This window comes from Harpegnathos saltator, unplaced genomic scaffold, assembly GCF_003227715.2.
Source record: "Harpegnathos saltator strain DR-91 unplaced genomic scaffold, Hsal_v8.6 scaffold750, whole genome shotgun sequence".
In the NCBI taxonomy this organism is placed as follows: Eukaryota; Metazoa; Arthropoda; class Insecta; order Hymenoptera; family Formicidae; genus Harpegnathos; species Harpegnathos saltator.
The window spans coordinates 186,898-207,077 of NW_020230594.1; the positions used below are offsets into that span (position 1 = coordinate 186,898).

The 20,180-nt window shown below is 40.3% G+C and overlaps 1 protein-coding gene across 1 annotated transcript; it reads right to left on the reverse strand.

The window, feature by feature from the left end:
* Positions 1 to 352: 352 nt before the first annotated feature.
* On the reverse strand, positions 353 to 961 carry LOC105184040 (uncharacterized). Its single transcript, XM_011142568.1, has one exon. It carries the CDS (start codon positions 959 to 961, stop codon positions 353 to 355), a length of 609 nt encoding a protein of 202 aa, XP_011140870.1.
* Between the last annotated feature and the right edge of the window lie 19,219 nt (positions 962 to 20,180).

The window sequence follows — 20,180 nt, forward strand, 5'->3', positions numbered from 1 at the left end:
TTGCACTCACTAGCCGAATGATGTTGACTCAAACAGGTGAAACAGCGACGATGCTGCTTCACTAAATCGCTCGTCGTTGGCTCGGACTTCCGCGAGTGAACATAGGACAAACACTGAAGAAATGTCGCGCCTTGCATATCGGACATGCAGATTGTGCGACAGTCGACGCAGTCGCGACGTGCACCTTTAGAGCAATAATAGGCTTTGAAGTCGATCTACTCGGGGTTCCGTCTGCAAAATCCTCGAGAGCACGGATGCGAGATAGTAAAAATTAATATAAATCGTCGTAAGACGGAGGCTCGTCATGATCACTCGACCGAACATTCCACACCTTGCGTGTAATTGAATCTAATCATTGAACAATGACATGCACAAGTATGTCGTTCCAGAGTTTTTCCGGAGTACGGTGCAGCGAATTTAATGATGCCACGGTAATATTAATTTGATCGCACAGAGCTTGCAGATCATATGCCGACTCTCGAGGTATCGCAGATAACATAAGTAACGCGGAGATGTGCCTGAGCAACCGACGCTTGTTCTCGAACCGGGCAACCAACGCGTCCCAGGCGATTACAAAATTGTCCGCAGTGACGGGGATATTCCCAATGCACTCGAGCGCACGTCCTGTTACGCAGGACGTTAAATAATGCATGCGAACAAAATCAGAAATATCTTTATTGTGAAGAATAAGAGTCGTGAAACGATCGCGAAACTGCTCCCATTGATCGTAACTGCCGTCGAATGGTGGCAGACGAATGGGAGGCAACTGTGCACAAGAGTGCGTTGACGGATTGATGCTTTGACGCGACGGATTCAGAGATGCACTCGGACTTACAGGCGGCATAAGCTCCTCCAAGCACTCGGTCATGTAATCGTGAGCCGTCTCGTACGCCTCCTCCACCGAATCGAAATAACTATCCCTGAAGTAATCGAGGGCCATCCGACTAGCCTCGGGTGTCATCGTGGCCAGGAGAGCATGTCCGTCCAGGAATTGATTCCAAGATTCTTTAAGAAGGGAGATTTTAGACCGAACCTTCCCGGCCGTGAAGTTGTTTCTTCCAATTTTTTTAAAGTTCTCGAGCGAACGCTCAATCAACCGCTTCAGTTGAAGTTATTTATTTAGCGGTTCCGCCATGCTGGATGACAATTTCCAAGCTCGATCGGGTTACAGCCTCAGAACTCTTCATCTTCTCACTCGTGCTCCGTATCCGGCTCTAAGGACCAAAATGTTTCCGATCCAGGTTAGGAAACCTGAATCTCGCTCTGCTGGAATCGCCCAGCACTGAGCGCGGATGCACGGGAGACACGAATCTTGTATTCGTGCCGCGGATTGGATGATAAGCGATACTCAAAATTGAAGAACACTGACAAGGAGAGTGTCACAACTGTCCCTCACCGATTTGAATGGGCTTCGGATATATTGTAGAGCATCAAAAACTAAGGGATACATATTTTTTTATATCGGCTTCGGAGCATGTTTAGAGGGTGAAACCACCCCTTGAAAAGAATAGCCGTTATAGTTTTTATCAAATATTTTCTAAACTATGAGTCATATAAAAAAAAGTTTCAGACAAAAGTTTTGCAATATTTTATGCTCTTTGCAACCATGTGTTCAGTTTTTTTTAATTTCAAATGTTGAACTACTCCCCCCCCTCTCTCGTTACTCTGGCAAAATTTTCAAGTTTTTTTAAGGACAAAAATTGTAGAGCATTAAATACCAAATCCATCCATATATAATATTAGAAAATGGTATTTCATATTTTGGACAAAACGCAATGAGAAAACTTCATGGTATATGTGCCGCGCTCCCCGAGTAGATACGAGGTGTGGCTATAAAATAACGAGACTGATGCTTCCACAGAAGAAGCACGGGTGCGCCAAACGCGAACGACCGACAGCTGTGTAGCGTGAAACCTTCTCTTTCGAATGCGGCGCCTGCCGTGTCTGTAAACAAATTAGTCTGGCCGTGGCCTTCGTTTGTATAAGAGCTGTTGTTTTGTTTTGCCGGAAAAATGGTAAGTGTAAAAATAGAGCAACGAATCGTCGTGAAATTTCACATGAAACTTGGAAAAAGCGCTACTGAAACTTATCTTTTATTAAAAGAAGTGTATGGCAATGAATGTTTATCACGTGCGCGAGTTTTTGAGTGGTATAAGCATTTCTAAGCTGGCCGAGAAGACATTGAAGATGATTCACGCCCGGGTCGCCCTTCCACGTCAAAAACGGGTGAAAATATTGAAAAAGTCGGTAATCTGATTCGATCTGACCGTCGATTAACTATTCGTGCGATTGCTGAAACTGTAGGAATTGACAAAGAAACCGTAAGGCAAATTTTACATAAAGAACAAGTCATGGGTTCTCCATCAAGACAACGCGCCGCTCATTCTGCATTGTCTGTCAAGACGTTTCTAACCAAGTACAACATCCCAGTGTTATTCCATCCACCTTATTCGCCAGACCTTGCACCATGCGACTTTTATCTATTTCCCAAGATCAAATCTGCATTAAAAGGAACAAGATTTCAGTCCGTTGAAGCTGTAAAAGAAGAAGCGGCACGCGTCATGAAGAAGCTCATAGAAGAAGACTTCCAGCACTATTTCGAACAATGGAAAATTCGCATGGAGCGTTATAGGGATAGAGGAGGGGTGTATATTGAAGGTGATAATAATTAAAAATGTATAAATTCAAAATAAAATGTTTTGCAGCAATAGTCTCGTTATTTTATAGCCACACCTCGTAGATACTGTAAGTATGTACGCTGTGATATTTCTTTGCAATTGCACTATGCTTCACGACTGCTTGTACATATTTTCTTATACTATAATCGTAATGATATGATATTAGTCTCACGATACTCAATTGTGTTAATGATTTTCTATATGTTAACTTATGAAGTTGTGCACGTAGCTCTGCATGGCAATCTTCATGATTTTGACAAAAACAATAACACTAACAATTCAAAATCATGAACGTTGTCATATAATGTTCCATATGCAACTTCATAAAAGTTAGCCTATAGAAAATTATTAACACAATCGTGAGACCTTTACAGTCCTTTACATAAAATAAACATGTGAGCAAAGATAAATCGCATATATAACAACGTAGCAAATGCGTGTGGGGCGCACTATTTGTACAGAAATTTCAAATGTATTACTCAAATGTAATACTCGATAGATTATAATGTACCATCCTGTTTACAGAGTTTTCGAGATATATTTTAAGTCTTTCTGCCGTCTAGTACTCGTCACTCGTCCTTGATTTTTGAACGTGAACGCACGCTAATAATAGGCAATGTTTATTATATCTCTTATCGCACGCCAATAATGGTTATTGTTTATTATTGAACCACGTGCTCGATTTCATTGTGATTGTCTGTGTTTGATTCAGTTGGTGAACGATTACTTTGTTGAAGTTGTTTTTCTTGGCGAATTTGCGTTGCTCCTTATTTTTGTTTAACCTACAGGTGAATCACGTTTGTTATCAAGGTCATTGGGCGCTATAGGGTTTTGACTTTTCATACATAATACTTGCAAATAGCGGGGCTTCGGCGTTTACTGTTGGTGAGTAACGTTTATCTAGTCATGAAAACACTCAACTTTCGTTGACCGGATTCGCTGACGGAATATTTTATAAATCCTTCATTGTTACAAATAAGGACTCTACACAGACAAGTTCCGAATAACACAAACTTATATATATGCACGATACAATTATAAAATATATTATCTCCGCGATTCCCGAATGAACTATCACACAAATGTCACGAATTATAATTTTTATATTTTACTATTGAAAAAAGTCGAAAATTACGACTGGAACATACGTATGGATATTTGTAGATTTTAACTATGATTATTAAAAGTAAATAATTGACGCGCGATTAACAGCGTACTAGCTCAATTGTCTTTTTATTCTCGTTTATTTCCTGAATCACATATTTGTGAAATTTATGTTTATACTGCAATTTTACAGAAAAGTCAAAGTGAATAAAAAAGGGTAAACGCGTTATGCATGAAGGGCATTGAATATCTTGATAATATAACACAAAATTAAAAATATATTAACTAGATATACTAATATGTTTATTGTAAGACATTATTATATATGTGTGTGAATGAATTTTATATTATCGCTTAAATGTTATCAAATATGATTTCACCTATTTAACGCATAATATAATTCAATAATATATTATAAAATTTAAGATTGACAATTATATATACAATTAGAGGCCTGTAAAATTTTAAGGACAATTGTAAAGCGCGTATAACTAAACTAAAAAATGTTTTATATAATATTAATAAAAATTATTGAATCAATACATATGAAAACGTATTCGGTCATTAATTTGACAGAAATAAATTGTTAACAAAAAATTATCTCCTAAAATTTGAAACGCCAAGCTTCTGGCTCTCAGCTGGCTGGCGTCCAACTTTCAGCTTTCAGCTGGGTAGCGTTCAGCTTTCAGCTGGCTAGCGTCTAGCTTTTATATTTCGTATTCATTATATAAAATATATATAATATATAAAAAATATATATAATTCATTATATAAAATAAAAAAAGCATACGATCAGAAATAATATAACTTAATGTTTTAAGAACATAATAGTATAATCTCATTATGCCCAGACATGTGTAAGTTTGGATTATGTAATATAAAACGTTAGAGATAATTTGTGTTTGTACAAGAATTTGATTAAAATGACGAGAAAAAATGGTTTAATAACGTTAATGTTCATACGAAAACGAAGAAAGAATTTTGTCATAGTTTAACTTGTGTAAATATACGTAACAAATTGTAATAGAGATGCGAAGAACGTAGCAAACGCATTAAACAATTTGTAGCATCTTTCAACTAAAATTAATATGACAATTAATAATGATGTATGATAAGAGACATTTAACAGTAATAATGGCAAAACGTTTTATTGCATGACAGCATCTCCGTAAAAAGTTTCCGACCATACTCCATTATGCCCCGTGGTCTCATTATACCCCAAGTTCCCCTATCATTCGGGAAATTGTTTAAATATAATTAAATAAAATAATATTTAATTTGACATAATTATATATGGTTATATATATAATCTCATATATAAATTATATCATCTTATATATAAAAAAATTCAGCGTATGTATGTTATCCCCTTCCCCTCCTAAATCCCGCCTGACTCTCCGGCAGTATCCTCTTCCTCTCCATCTCCTCTCTCAGCCTCTCCGTCCGTACCGCCGTATATACCTTATTTATACGCTGTCTGTGTCAGCGTCACTCCCCTGTACTCCTTCACTCTCTTCCCTTCCCCTTCTTTCTGATCGGTACTACCACTCCCTCGCTCCACTCCTCTGACCAACCCTTCCCCATCCATACCCTCTCACATACTTCCCCTAACCGCCTCTGCACCTCTTGTCCCCGTACTTCCATACCTCGCTTGGTATTCCATCCCCTACTGCTGCTTTTCCATCTTTCAACCCTTTTATCGCTTTCTTTATCTCCAGCTTTATCCTCTTCTCTCCATCCTCTTCCCCTCTCCTGTTTACCTCCCTCCTTACTCTTCCCATCTCTCCCCCCAATATTTTCCTAAAGTATTCCTCCCACTCCTTCATCTCAATCCTCTCATTCTCCCCCTCCTCCTCCTCCTCTCCCTCTTTAGCATCTCCCAAATCTATTGTTCTGTCCTCACCTCCTCTAACTCCTTCACCCACCTCTCCCTTTGTTCCCTCTTCTTCTCATCACATATCCCCTTATACCTCAACCTCTCTCCTGTATTCTTCTCCCTCTCCTCCCCTTTTCCTCCATTCCCTCAATACCCCCCTCAAACTCTTTTCGCCTCTCTGCATTTCCGAGTGCACCCTTGCGCTCACCCGTGCACACTTGCATCCTACTCCCTCCCGCTGCCTCCCGCACTCTTCCCCTTTCCTCACTCTTCCTGCTTCCCACTAAACACCCTCGTCTTATTTTTGCCCTGTCACTCACTACTCTCACTCACTCGTCGCCGGAAACGGAAGTCTATCATTTTATATATAAATATGTGTAATTATATATGACAATTTATATATAATTTTATATCTTTATGTATAATAATATGCGAACATATTTTATATATAATTATATATAATTATAAATTATATATAATTATAAGTTATACATTTATTTCTCAGCATTTATAATGCCGTGTATATAAAGCAAAGTCAACTGTGTCGCAGCATTAAAAACAATTTATTTATACTTTACTTCTATAAATAAATTTTGTTTTCGTTTCGCATGAAACAGACTCATGTGATCGTCATGCGCACTATAATTGGATCATCTAGGGTGCGGTCCACCTATTGCTTTGAAATGCTCTAGACGCTACGCTCCGAATAAACTCAGAAAACCGTTTCATTAATGCTACGAGTCTTATAGATGTTATGCAAATGGACCACTTGTAATGTGTTATCTTGCATAATATAGCATCAGAATTTGTAATAAAATGGAACTAGATATACCAATAATAATGAATGCTTTCGATAATTTTTCGATATGCCTTATTTTATATATGAAGATGATATAGAAGAAATAATAATTGTATATATACAATTTCAAGGCCAAATATTGGGTCTGAGAAAAAGTTCGTGGCGTTTTCCCGATAGATGGCGTCAATTGCAAATAACTCAGGAAACACAGATTGCAGCGACACCACTAAACGCTCGTTGGAAAGGTGACATTTCGAGCGTTACTTTGAGTGTATAAACATCGAAATTGGTGCAGTGGTTAGAAAGTTGTTTGCGTTTGAAAATGGAGAAAAGTAATGAAAAATTGCGCTATATTTTGCAATATTATTACGACAAAGGAAAGAACGCTGCGCAGGCTTGTGAAAAAATTTGTGCTGTGTACGGTGAAGGTACTTTATCAAAATCTGCTGCGCGGAAATGGTTCGCTCGCTTTCGTTCTGGTAATTTTGATGTAAAAGATGAGTCTCGTCATCCAATCACTGAAAAAGCTGATGAAATTCTTGAAAAAGTCAAGCAAGATAAATATATCAGCAGTGTCGATATTGGTATGGAGCTAGGCATTGACCACAAAACTGTTTTGAACCATTTACATAAAGCTGGCTACAAAAAGAAGCTCAATGTATGGGTTACTTATGAGTTGAGCGCGAAAAACATGATAGACCGAATTAACATTTGCGATGCGCTGCTGAAACGCAATGAAATCGAGCCATTTTTGAAGCGTGTCATAACCGGTGATGAAAAATGGATCACGTACGACAATCAGAAGCGTCAAAGACCGTGGACAAGGGATGGTGAGCCGTCACAAGCGTTCGCGAAGCCAGGATTGACGCCGAAAAAGGTGATGCTGTGTGTGTGGTGGGACTGGAAGGGAATCGTCCACCATGAGCTACTTCCAGTTGGTCAGACGATTAATTCTGAATTCTACTGTGGACAACTAGAGAGATTACGCTAGGCAAATGAAAGAAAACGGCCCGAATTGAATAGTAGGAAAGGTGTTGTCTTCCATCTTAACAACGCCCGACAACACATTTCTTTGATGACCCGTCAAAAATTACGAGAGCTTGGTTGGGAAGTTTTGATGCATCCACCGTATAGTCCAGACATAGCACCCTCTAACTATCACTTGTTCCGATCTCTGCAGAACTCTGTCAATGGAATTAAGTTGATTTCAAAAGAAGCCTGTGAAAACCACTTGATTCAGTTATTCAACCAGAAACCACAGAAGTTCTTCACCGATGGCATCAGGGCTCTGCCCGAAAAATGGCGAAACATTGTCGATAATAATGGAGCATGTTTGGTTTAAATAAATTAATTTTCACACTATAAGAAAACAAGTTGAATTTTACTAAAAAAACGCCACTAACTTTTTCCCAGACCCAATATAAACAAATGAATTCAAGTGTTCAACTTCTAACATCATAAGTCAAAATGTCTACATGAGGTTGTCAATTAATCATTGAAAGCAGTGTTCCGATGTAGGAGAGGCTGCACGCGCATGCGCGTGCTGTCTGCCCAATATATCGGAATACTGATCGAAAATATGATTACCATTTAAAAGAATATAATTTTTTTTCTTTGATGTTCTGCTTTCTGTTGTATGTATAGATTTCCTGTTGTACTAGGTGCGTAACTAAGTTTCCGGGTTTTCTTGATCAATGAAAAATGGAAAATTTCAAGAGAAGTACAAAAAATGGTTTATTCAAAGTATCGTTCCTCGCTAGCTACACATTTTTGCCATCTCTCTGGCAATACATGAATACCGCGACGATAAAACGACGCGTCTTTGGACCGAAACCATTCATCCAACCAATTATGCACTTCTTCGAAATTGGCCAAATGTTGCCCAGCCAAGACATGTGCCATCGACCGGAACAAGTGATAATCGGAAGGGGCCAGGTTTGATGAATACGGCGGGTGCGGTAGCAGGTCCCATTTCAGCGTTTTGATGGTGTCCTGGACGATGGAAATGCGATGGCACGGAGCGTTGTCGTGCTACAATATCACTCGTTCGTGTCTCGTGTCCCATTCTGGCCGTTTTTCGAGCAATGCATGGTTCAAATTGATCAGTTGTTGTCGGTAGTGATGCCCATTGACAGTTTCGTCCGGTTTCAGCAGCTCATTGTACACGATTCCTTTCTGGTCCCACCAAACGCAGAGCATTGTCTTCTTTCCGAAGCAATTTGGCCGTACCGTCGATGTTGATGCTTCGCCAGGTGAAAGCCACGATTTTTTGCGTTTGGGATTCACGAAATATATCCACTTCTCATCGTCAGTAACAATTCGATGCAGGAAACTCTTTCTTTCATGCCGCAAAAACAAAATTTAGGAAGTGGCTCTTCGATTTTCCATCAGTCTCTCAATCAACTCATGCGACACCCATTTTCCTTCCTTTTGAATTTTTCCCATAGCATGTAAACGTTTGGAAATACCTCGGCGAGTCATGTTTAATGCCTCCGCAAGTTGATCTTGTATTTGCATATTATTTTCATCCAATAACGCTTGCAGATTGGCGTCCTCAATTGTTTTTGGTCTTCCGGAGCGCTCCTTGTCCTCAGTGTCGAAATCGCCACTTCTGAAGCGTTTAAACCAATTTTCACAGGTAGTTTTCGATGGTGCAGGTTCGCCGTAGGCCTCCTCAAGCAAACGACGTGCTTCAGCTGCACTTTTTTTCAAGTTAAAACAGAAAAGCCATGCTTTCCCCAAATGCTGTTTATTTGGTACAAAACTCGACATCTTCGTTGTTAGAAAAAATGTTTATGCGTTGCTATATGTGTTGGTATTACGACTGGTTATTATTAACAGATGTCCAAGCTGTAAAAGAAACACAACTTCAGACACGTATGTCGACTACATGTGTTGTTAGCGCTATCCATGTGTAAAACCCGGAAACTTAGTTACGCGTCTAGTATATATCTTACTTTAAACACCATCGAAAATGCAAAGATTATTAAGCTTCAACAGAAACATGAAAGAAACATGAAACATGAAACATGAACATGAACATGAAAGAAAAAAATTGTAGTTTGCTCAGGTTGTAATCATACTTTCGATAGTATTTAAAATAGGATTTAATCAATCGAATAATATAAATTCTTTTTGCGGCGTGACAACTTCCTGTAGACCCTCTGTCTTGAGATATTGCATTTAAGAAACAATATAAGACTGCAATAAATTTTAGTTGGCTATGTTACAGCGCCAGTTTAATTCTCTATGTTACATAGCGTTAAGTTGTGCTTTCTTTCGTTTTTTGTTTTGATCATCAAAAGTTTTTTGCGACATTAATTGACAACCTCCTATAGATTCATTATTTCTTAAATTACCAGAGTGGTAGCAAGTGGTTTTTACATTATTTAAATTATTAAAATAGTACTGAGTTGGTAACGTTTAACCCAAGTTTTGAAGATCCTTTTTTTGACAATTCAATGTCGCTTACCTCTTGCACATATATTCTACATGTTTTACAAGTAAACCACAAAATTTTTTATTAATAGTATAATATAATTAAAACTTGTGATTATCTTGTAAATGTACATAGAATATACAGTGCCTACCAAAAGTTCGGGGCCACCTAAATAATTCTTGAGCGGTTTGAAATATAGGATTGAAATTTATAAGGATTCAATGGGATCACAAAGTCTATTATTTAACCACAAAAACACCCACCTGCACACCTCCGGAGGCCGGAGGGAGGGGGAGCCAAATAATCTCAAATGGCATGTTGGGTTGAGTGAGGGCTCGTTCGAAAGGGCTTTCCGAGACGAAAACAACGCGATGTCGCCGAGGTCCCTACAATTTTTTTTCGCAGAGTTATGATCATTTGAACATTGAGATTTTGCGAGGGCCCAGAGCGACAACAGAAGAAAGGTCAGGCTTCGCGCGGGCACGTGCGTTCCTGTGTGTGCGTGCATGCGTGCGTGCGTGCATGCGTGCGTGCGTGCGTGTATGTGTATGTGTGTGTGTGTGTGTATGTGCATGTTCGGCCAACTAAGGCAAGACCGCTAGCGTGTCCGGCCAACTAAGGCAAGACCGAGATAGGAACACTGGCGTATATGAAGGAACAAAAACACTAATTATTTAATCAAATGTTCAAATTGATGTCCTTCGACAAATTGGCAGTGCCTTAAACCAACGTAAAACGTTTCAATTACGTTAGTTAAAAAATCGGGTATAATTGAATTTGAAACTATATTTTTCACTATTTCACTATTTTTTCCCGCAGCTCTTCTAAATTTTCGGACCTAGTCTCATAGACCTATGTTTTCAAAATTATTGCAATTTGCTAAGAAACCAAGTGATATCGGCTATTTAAGATATTGCTGGAGAAGCTTTCCACAATGTTTGGTTTCAGCAGGTTGGGGCTCCAGCTCATTTTTCTCTGTAAGCTCGAAATATCCTAAACGATGTTTTCACTGATCGATGGATTGGTAGAAAAGGCACACCGAGATCACCAGATCTGACCCCATTAGACTTCTTTTACTGGGGGTATTTGAAAACAAAGGTTTATGACACTAGGTCCGAAAATTTAGGAGAGCTGCGGGAAAAAATAGTGAATGTTTCAAATTCAATCACACTCGATTTTTTAACTAACGTAATTGAAACGTTTTACGTTCGTTTAAGACACTGCCAAGTTGTCGAAGGACATCAATTTGAACATTTAATTAAATAATTAGTGTTTTTATTCCTTCACATACGCCAGTGTTCCTATCTCGGTCTTGCCTTAGTTGGCCGGACATGCTAGCGAGCTTGCCTTAGTTGGCCTAACACACACACACACATACACACACGCACGCACGCACGCACGCACGCACGCACGCACGAACGCACACACGCACGCACGCACGCACGCACGCATGCACGCACGCACGCATGCACGCACGCATGCACGCACGCACGCATGCACGCACGCACGCACGCACGCACACACAGGAACGCACGTGCCCGCGTGAAGCCTGACCTTTCTTCTGTTGTCGCTGTGAGCTCTCGCAAAATCTCAATGTTCAAATGATCATAACTCTGCAAAAAGAATCGTAAAGACCTCGGCGACCTCGTGTTGTTTTCGTCTCGGAAAGCCCTTTCGAACGAACCCTCACTCAACCCAACATGCCATTTGAGATTTTTTTGCTCCCCCTCCTCCCGGCCCCCTTGGGGTGGAAGTGGGTGTTTTTATGGTTAAATAATAGACTTTGTGATCCCAATGAATTCTTATAAATTTCAATCCTATATTTCAAACCGTTCAAAAATTATTTAGGTGGCCCTGAACTTTTGGTAGGCACTGTATGTGCACAAAGTAAGCGACATTAACTTGTCAAGAACAAGATCTTCAAAATTTGATAAAAATCTCATCGATATCAACTCAATACTTCCTATAATACTCCTCAAATTATCAGAGTGATGACAAATAGTTCTTGCAGAATTAGTAGTGGTGATAGCAAGTTTTGAAGATCTTGTTCATGACAAGTTGATACCGCTTACCTCAAATATTTGTATTCTACATGCATTTATAACCATAAAAGTTTTAATCATATTATACTGTTTTTTGTAGAATTTTTTTTGTTGAAGCTTTTGTAGAATTAGTAATGATGACAGCAAGTTTTTCAATAAACAATGAATACTGCGTAGTACTCTTACGTTAGAAGGATAAAAGTTTTTTTTTTTCAGGAAATATTTAGTACAGATATTAATCACTTTAAGTGCAACTGTAACAGTAACTCAACAATACTCAAAAACTACTATACCACTCTGGTAATTAAAACAGTAATAAATTACTACTGTGACCAAAAAATAAGGTGAATTTGTTTATAAAATGAAAAATCTTTATTTATTCTTCCAAATCAATTTCATCGCCTTCAAAGTACTCCCCGTCCGACACAATGCACTTATGCCAACGTTTTTTCCAATCCTGGAAACAGTCAGAGAAGTGTTTTTCCGGGATGACCTTCAATACTTTATCCGATTCGGCTTTTATCTCCTCAATCGAGTCGAAACGGTCCCCGGAGCGGTCTTTTGAGTTTGTTGAACAGTCAGAAGTCGCACGGTGCTAAATCAGGCGAATACGGTGGTTGTGGAACGATATGGGTCGAATTTTTGGCGAAATGTTCTCGAAGAACCAATGCAGTGTGGGACGGTGCATTATCGTAGTGCAAAAACCAAGAATTGTCTGCCCATAATTCTGGCCTCTTGAGGCGAATAGCTTTACGAAAACGACGCATAACACTCAAATAATATTCCTTGTTAACAGTTTGGCCTGGCGGAAGAAATTCATGCACAACACCGCGATAATCGAAGAAAACTATCAACATGACCTTGATTTTTGAGCGACTTTGGCGCGGTTTTTTCGGTCTTGGTTCACCTTTTGCACGATATTCGCTCGATTGGTCGGTTGTTTCCGGGTCGTATGCATAGATCCAACTCTCATCTCCCGTAATGATGCGTTTCATGACGTCCTGGTAGTCAGAAATCATTGTTTCACAGATGTCAACGCGACGTTTTTTTTCCAAAAAATTGAGTGTTCTTGGAACCAATCGAGATTTGACGCATTTGAGGCACAAAACATCTTTTAAAATGGTTTGGGTTGATCCAAATGAAATGCCCGTAGCATCAGCAAGGTCTCTAATTGTCAATCGACGATTTTCGAACAGCAAATTTGATTTCCTTTGATTTCCTTCACGTGGCTTTCATCGATAGATGTTAATGTTCGTCCGGGGCGCTGTTCGTCTTGAACTTGTTCTCGGCCTTCTTTGAAGTCTTTGTACCACTTCTAACGTTTTTTTGCGATATAGCCTTATCACCAAAGGGCTTCTGCAACATCCTCAACGTTTCCGCGGCAGAGTATTTATTCCGCAAATAAAATTTAATGCAAATTCTTTGCTCAATAAAATCAGACATAGTAAAAATCGAAAAACTCACTTTTGTATGTTTACAAAAACACATATAGCTCTGCAGCAATTGAATATATTGACATGAAACTCTGCATAGATGTCAAAGACAGTGCTACCAATCCACAAAAAAATAATTTCATGATTTTACAGTACCCGCGAAGTTTAAATGAACAATTCACCTTATTTTTTGATCACAGTAGTATTATAAAGAGTACTGAATTGCTAACATTTTCATAAAGTTTTAAAGATCTTTTTCTTGACAGTTGAATGATACGTATCTCATGCACATATATTCTACTAGATGCGCAACTATGTTTCCGGGTTTCACACATGGATAGCGTTAACAACACATGTAGTGGACATACATCTCAGATATACGTCTGAAGTTGTGTTTCTTTTATAGCTTGGACATCTGTTAATAATAACCAGTCGTAATACCAACACATATCGCAAAGCATAAATATTTTTTCTAACAACAAAGATGTCGAGTTTTGTGTCAAATAAACAGCATTTGCGGGAAGCTTTGCTTTTCTGCTTTAACTTGAAAAAAGGTGCTGCTGAAGCACGTCGTTTGCTTGAGGAGGCCTACGGCGAACATGCACCATCGAAAACTACCTAGGTTAGGTTAGTTAAAACGCTTCATAAATGGCGATTTCGACACTGAGGGCAAGGAGCGCTCCGGAAGGCCAAAAACAATTGAGGACGCCAATCTGCAAGTGTTATTGGATGAAGATGATACGCAAACATAAGATTAACTTGCGGAGGTATTAAACATGACTCGCCAAAGTATTTCCAAACATGCCATGGGAAAAATTCAAAAGGAAGAAAAATGGGTGCCGCATGAGTTGACTGATAGATAAATGAAAATCGAAGAGCCACTTCCGAAATTTTGTTTTTGCGGCATGAAAGAAAGAGTTTCCCGCATCGAATTGTTACTGGCGATGAGAAGTGGATATATTTCGAGAATTCTAAACGCAAAAAATCGTGGCTTTCACCTGGCGAAGCATCAACATCGACGGCACGGCCAAATTACTTCGGAAAGAAGACAATGCTTTGCGTTTAGCGGGACCAGAAAAGAATCGTCTACTATGAGCTGCTGAAACCGGGCGAAACTGTCAATGGGCTTCGCTACTGAGAACAACTGATCAATTTGAACCATGCATTGCTCGAAAAACGGCCAGAATGGGACGCGAGACACGAACGAGTGACATTGCAGCACGACAACGCTCCGTGCCATCGCACTTTCATCGTCCAGGACACCATCAAAACGCTGAAATGGGATCTGGTACCGCACCCGCCGTATTCGTCAGACCTGGCCCCTTCCGATTATCACTTGGTCCGGTCGATGACGCATGGCTTGGCTGGGCAACACTTGGCCAATTTCGAAGAAGGACAAAATGGATTGGATGAATGGTTTCGGTCCAAAGACGCGTCGTTTTATCATCGCGGTATTCATGTATTGCGAGAGAGATCGCAAAAATGTAGCTAGCGAGGGACGATACTTTGAATAAACAATTTTTTGTATTTCTCTTGAAATTTTCCATTTTTCATTGATTAAGAAAACTCGGAAACTTAGTTGCGCACCTAGGATATATATTCTTAAGTTTAACACGAAGAATTCAGTTATATTTGTTACTTATATCAGGTATAAGATACTTATATCTCATTTGACTTAGGTATGCATTAATTAATACTTGTTATCTGAAACTTGTCTCATTATAAAATATTCAGATGATTATTCAAAGTTGGATTCAAATGATTCAGTTAAATGATACATAATGTGATATTTACATTTATTTAAATCAAACTTTAAATAATTATCTCACTATTTTATAATGAGACAAGTTTCAGATGACAAGTATTAATTAATGCGTACCTAAGTCAAAAAATGGATCTGAGTATCTTATTATACATATAAAACCGCTTCGCTCCTATGTGCACTTGTGACACTATCATGTTTCTTGAATAAATAATTACTTTTTTCAAAAAAAGAAGTAGAAAAAGACGCCAAGTACATGCGTCCCAGCGTTTGCTCCGCAAAAAAAATCCGTATAAAAAATACTGATTTTTTAAAAATTGTTTTTATATTACAAGGAAATAAAAAGGAAGATAACAGTTGTCGGATATATAATTAACCGTTCCATATAGCAAATCCCGTAAAGGACTAATTTCTAAAAACAAATTCCAAAAGAAAGTTACAAAAAAATATATACAATGATAATTATATTATAGAATATTATGGAATGTTATATTTTAACCTGCCAAAAACTGTATCCTTGCATAGAAAGAATGTTCAGGGAAAATTATTAATATGTTTGTACAAAAAAATGTTATTAGGAGCGCAAAAAAGTTCTGAGCCTTTTTTTGCAAAATTCAAAATTTATTTAAAAACAAACAAAACTATATTAATCAACGAAATATTCTCCGTTTGCATCGATGACCTTTTGCCATCTTTCGGGCAGCTTGCGAATTCCCTGATGGTAGAAACTCACCGGCTTCGAGGCGATAAAGTCATCAATGCATTTTCGTATCTCTTCAAGTGTCACAAAATGTGTATCAGCCAAGAAATGCTGCAGAGACCGGAATAGGTAGTAATCGGAAGGCGCCATGTCTGGGCTATACGCCGCATGCGGGAGAAGTTCCCAGCCTAACGGAAAGATATGGTCCTGAGTCACTTTCGCAACATGTGGTCGGGCATTGCCATGAAGCAGTATCACTTTACGACGTCCTTTGCCAGTAAATGGCCTCTTTTCTTCAAACGCATCGCTCAAATTGCTCAATTGTTGCTGATAGATCTGCCGTTACTGTTTCACCCGGCTGTAACAACTCGTAATACAATACACCTTTCCAATCCTACCATATGCAAAGCAAAACCTTCTTGGCGTGGATATTGGTCTTTGGCGTCGATGTCGAAGGTTGACCAGGGTCAACCCATGATTTTTTACGCTTCGGATTATCATAAAGTATCCATTTTTCATCACCTGTAATGATTTGGTGCAGAAAATCCTTTTTCCGGAACCTTGAAAGCAAAGTGAGTGCCGTGTTACGCCGTCGATTTTTGTTGTCTTCGGACAGTGCATGCGGAACCCATCTGCCTTCTCTTTGAACTTTTCCCATTGCATGTAAACGTGTGGAAATGGCTTGTCGCGTAACGCCAAGTTGCTCTGCAAGCTCCTTTTCAGTTTGTGCAGAGTTTATATCCAACAATGCTTGCAGTTCGTCCGTTTCAATCTTTTGAGGGCGTCCAGCACGCGGTTCATCTTCAAGACTGAAATCTCCTTGGCAAAATTTTTGATACCACCTTTTACATGTAGCATAACTTACAGCGTTCTCTCCATATGCAATACAGATCATTTCAGTGGCTTCAGCAGCATTTTTCTTCAGATGAAACGCGAAGTGGATGGAAAATCGAATATGCTCTTTTGTTATTGCCATCGTGAACACTGCTGATTTTAAGGTTATGTGCATTAAACGCCAAATCGTACTATGTTTCGAAAGACCAAATGTCACTGCTTTAAAACCGCAAGAGGGCGGGAAAATTAATGCAATTTAAATTGTGGTTTCAGTAGTATGAAATCTAGGGCTCAGAACTTTTTTACGCTCCTAATACTTTTTAATACCTTATAACGATAATAATGAAATCAAAAAATTGCGCCAATTGGTAATGCAAAAGTATGTTATATAAAACAAAACAAACGATGAAGCAAAAAAAACTAATAGAGTAAAAAGTTTCTAGAATTAAAATCTTTGCGTTTTATAACCAAGAATAAAAAAATTTTTATGTTATACAAAGAATTTAATCTTAAGAAAGTCATATTTATTGATATTACAAAAAGTATCTATTGACTAAAACTTAAAAAATATAAAAAATAAAATTAAAAATATAAAATAATTTAAAAAATTGATAAATAATTAAATAAAAATAACAAAAATGAAATAAACAGAATAATAAACATAATAAACGTAATGAGAAAATGAAAACTAAAATTAAGATTAAGGAAATTAGACAAAAGCACTTGGCGTGCCTTTGTATATATAAAAATAACGTTAATATTGTTGCACTCATTCTCGCACTCGCGCTTGCACTCAGATAAATGAAAACACTCGCGTAAGATTAACATGTTTTACTATTTACAGCGCAGCTCACTCAAGCTTTGAACAAGAATAATTCTCTACAACTTCTAAACTCTCACATCAATCCTCTAAGACAGCTTGCCAGAGACTCTCTGTCAGCTGTTGTTGTTTCCTTCTTATCGATTTTCCGTCGCACAGATAATCTTCGTGCAGTTGTCAAAATCAGCATCAGATGCCTATGGCTCATGGACAACGGACGCTGCCACAAACCTTGTAGCTCGGACACAACGATATTATATTACTGGAAGATTGAAATGTACAATTTATTACGACTTTTGTTCTGATGCATTCTCAGCACATATACAAGGGCACGCCAAGTGTTCTTGTCTAAATCTTAATTTTAGTTATCATTTTTTCATTATGTTAATTATGTTTATTATTCTGTTTATTTCATTTTTGTTATTTATTATTTGATTATTTGATTATTTATCAATTTTTTTAATTATTTTATATTTTTAATTTTATTTTTTATATTTTTTAAGTTTTAGTCAATAGATACTTTTTGTAATGTCGATAAATATGACTTTCATAAGACTAAATTCTTTATATAATATAATAATTTCTTTATTCTTGGTTAGAAAACGCAAATGTTTTAATTCTAGAAACTTTCTACTCTATTAGTTTTTTTTGCTTCATCGTTTGTTATGTTTTATATAACATACTTTTGCATTACCAATTGGCGCAATTTTTTGATGTCATTATTTTTGTTATAAGCTATTAAAAAGTAATATTTTTTGTACAAACGTATTAATAATTTTCCCTGAACATTCTTTATATGCAAGGATATAGTTTTTGGCAGGTTAAAATATAACAGTGGTTCGATCGTCCTCTATGGGGCGCCCCAGCTCATGGCCTCCGGCCGCAGCATCAGCCTGTTGCGCCAGGCGATGCAGCCGGTGGTAGTGAGGACGATTCAGGGGTTCCGCATCGTCTCATACATGGCGGCGACCAGCCTGGCCGGCTCCTCCCCCCCCCGTGGAGCACCTCGCACAGAAGAGATTCACCCTCTATTGGAAGGTGCGCGAGCTCCGCGAAGAGGGGGAGATATAACGGTCAGAGGCTTGGCGGCCTTGAAGTCCCAGGACAGAGTTCGGACCATGGAGCGTTGGTCGGCCATTCTGGTCGACCCCTTCGGGTTCGGGCTCCGAACGGCCGAGGCTTTTCCCTCCTGTCTGCCTGAGATGGCGGACAGGAGGGGACGTGGACTCACCTTTCATCTGGTGCAGGTGCTGACCGGGCATGGGTGCTTCGGTCGGTTCCTGCACCGGAAAGGAACCCACCGCAGGATGCCACCACTGCCAGGGGAACGAGGACACGACAGAACATACGTTGGGTTCATGCGGGGCAGGGACCCGACAACGCCGTGTCCTCGCCCGGGTAGTAGGGTGCCGAGTGGAGGCCCTCTCGCTCCCGCGCATGGTTCAGGCCATGTGCGGGAGCGAGGAGGCGTGGGGGGCGGCGATCTCCTTCTGCAAGGACGTTATGTCCCGGAAGGAGACCGCCGAATGGGAGCGCCGACCAGGCCGCCGCCGCAGGGAGTGGTGGGATGGGCGGCGCTCTCCGGGGTTGGGTAGTGGGTCCGAGGTGGCGCCGGCCGAGGAAGAGAGGCCATCGGCTCGCCGGAGGCCGCCTCGGGCCTGCCTTCGACGTGCCGATGGGAGCGGGTGGGAGAGGGGATAAACCCTCTCGCCCACTCCGGGCATCGGTTATTAGGAGGGAGGGTGTCCCCTCCCTCCTAATTAACACCGGAAGGCCAACCCGGCCGGACAATCGGCCGAGGCACCGCGCCCTTGACTCCCAATCTGGGAGGGGCGCGGTACTTGGGCGTGGGGCTCCACGAGAGCCCTGGGGCCGGGGTGTGTAGGAGGGAGTGCAGGCGTAGTTCCCCTGACTCCCCCCACTACGGTCCGAACGGTAGGCACCCCGCAGAGGTTTTAGTCGGTAGAAGTCCGACATAGCCCTCGTCCTCCCCAAAAGGGCGGGCATATCCGTAAGGATTTCCCCTGCATGACCAAAAAAGAAAAAGGTTAAAATATAACACTCCATAATATTTTATTGTCATGTCCGAGTCACAAGGTTTGTGGCAGCGTCTGTTGTCCGTGAGCCTTAGGCATCTGATGCTGATTTTGATAACTGAGGGTCGTCGAGGCTGTCCAGCCCTACCTACACGAGTGGGTGGGCAGGGATTTCGGGACCCTGACGTTCAGGCTGACACAGATGCTCACCGGGCACGGATGCTTCGGTGAGTACCTGTGTCGAATAAGGAAAGAGCCCACGGCGAGATGTCACCACTGTGACTACGACCACGATTCCGCGCAACACACAGTCCAAGACTGTCCGGCATGGGCATTGGGGCGCGGAGTCGTGGTCGGGGAACTGGGCCAGGACCTCTCACTCCCAATGGTGATGAGGGCCATGTTGGAGGGTGAGAGGAAATGGCAATTATTCGCCTCCTTTTGTGAGACAGTAATGCTCCAAAAGGAGGCAGCGGAGGAAATCCGCCAGCAGGCGGAAAGAAGAGAGAAGGGCCAGAGGAGAAGGCAACGCCACAGGGAGTGGCGAGGAAGTAGGAGCAGGAGCAGAGATAGGATGGACTCGTCAGAGGAGGAGGCACTGAAGGCTATGCTGAGGCAGCAACCTCAGCCGCCTCCCCCTCCCCAACCTGCTCCTCT

Bases quoted from the DNA above. Each gene is read 5' to 3' on its own strand.
- LOC105184040 (XM_011142568.1), bottom strand. From the start codon at position 961: ATGACACCCGAGGCTAGTCGGATGGCCCTCGATTACTTCAGGGATAGT.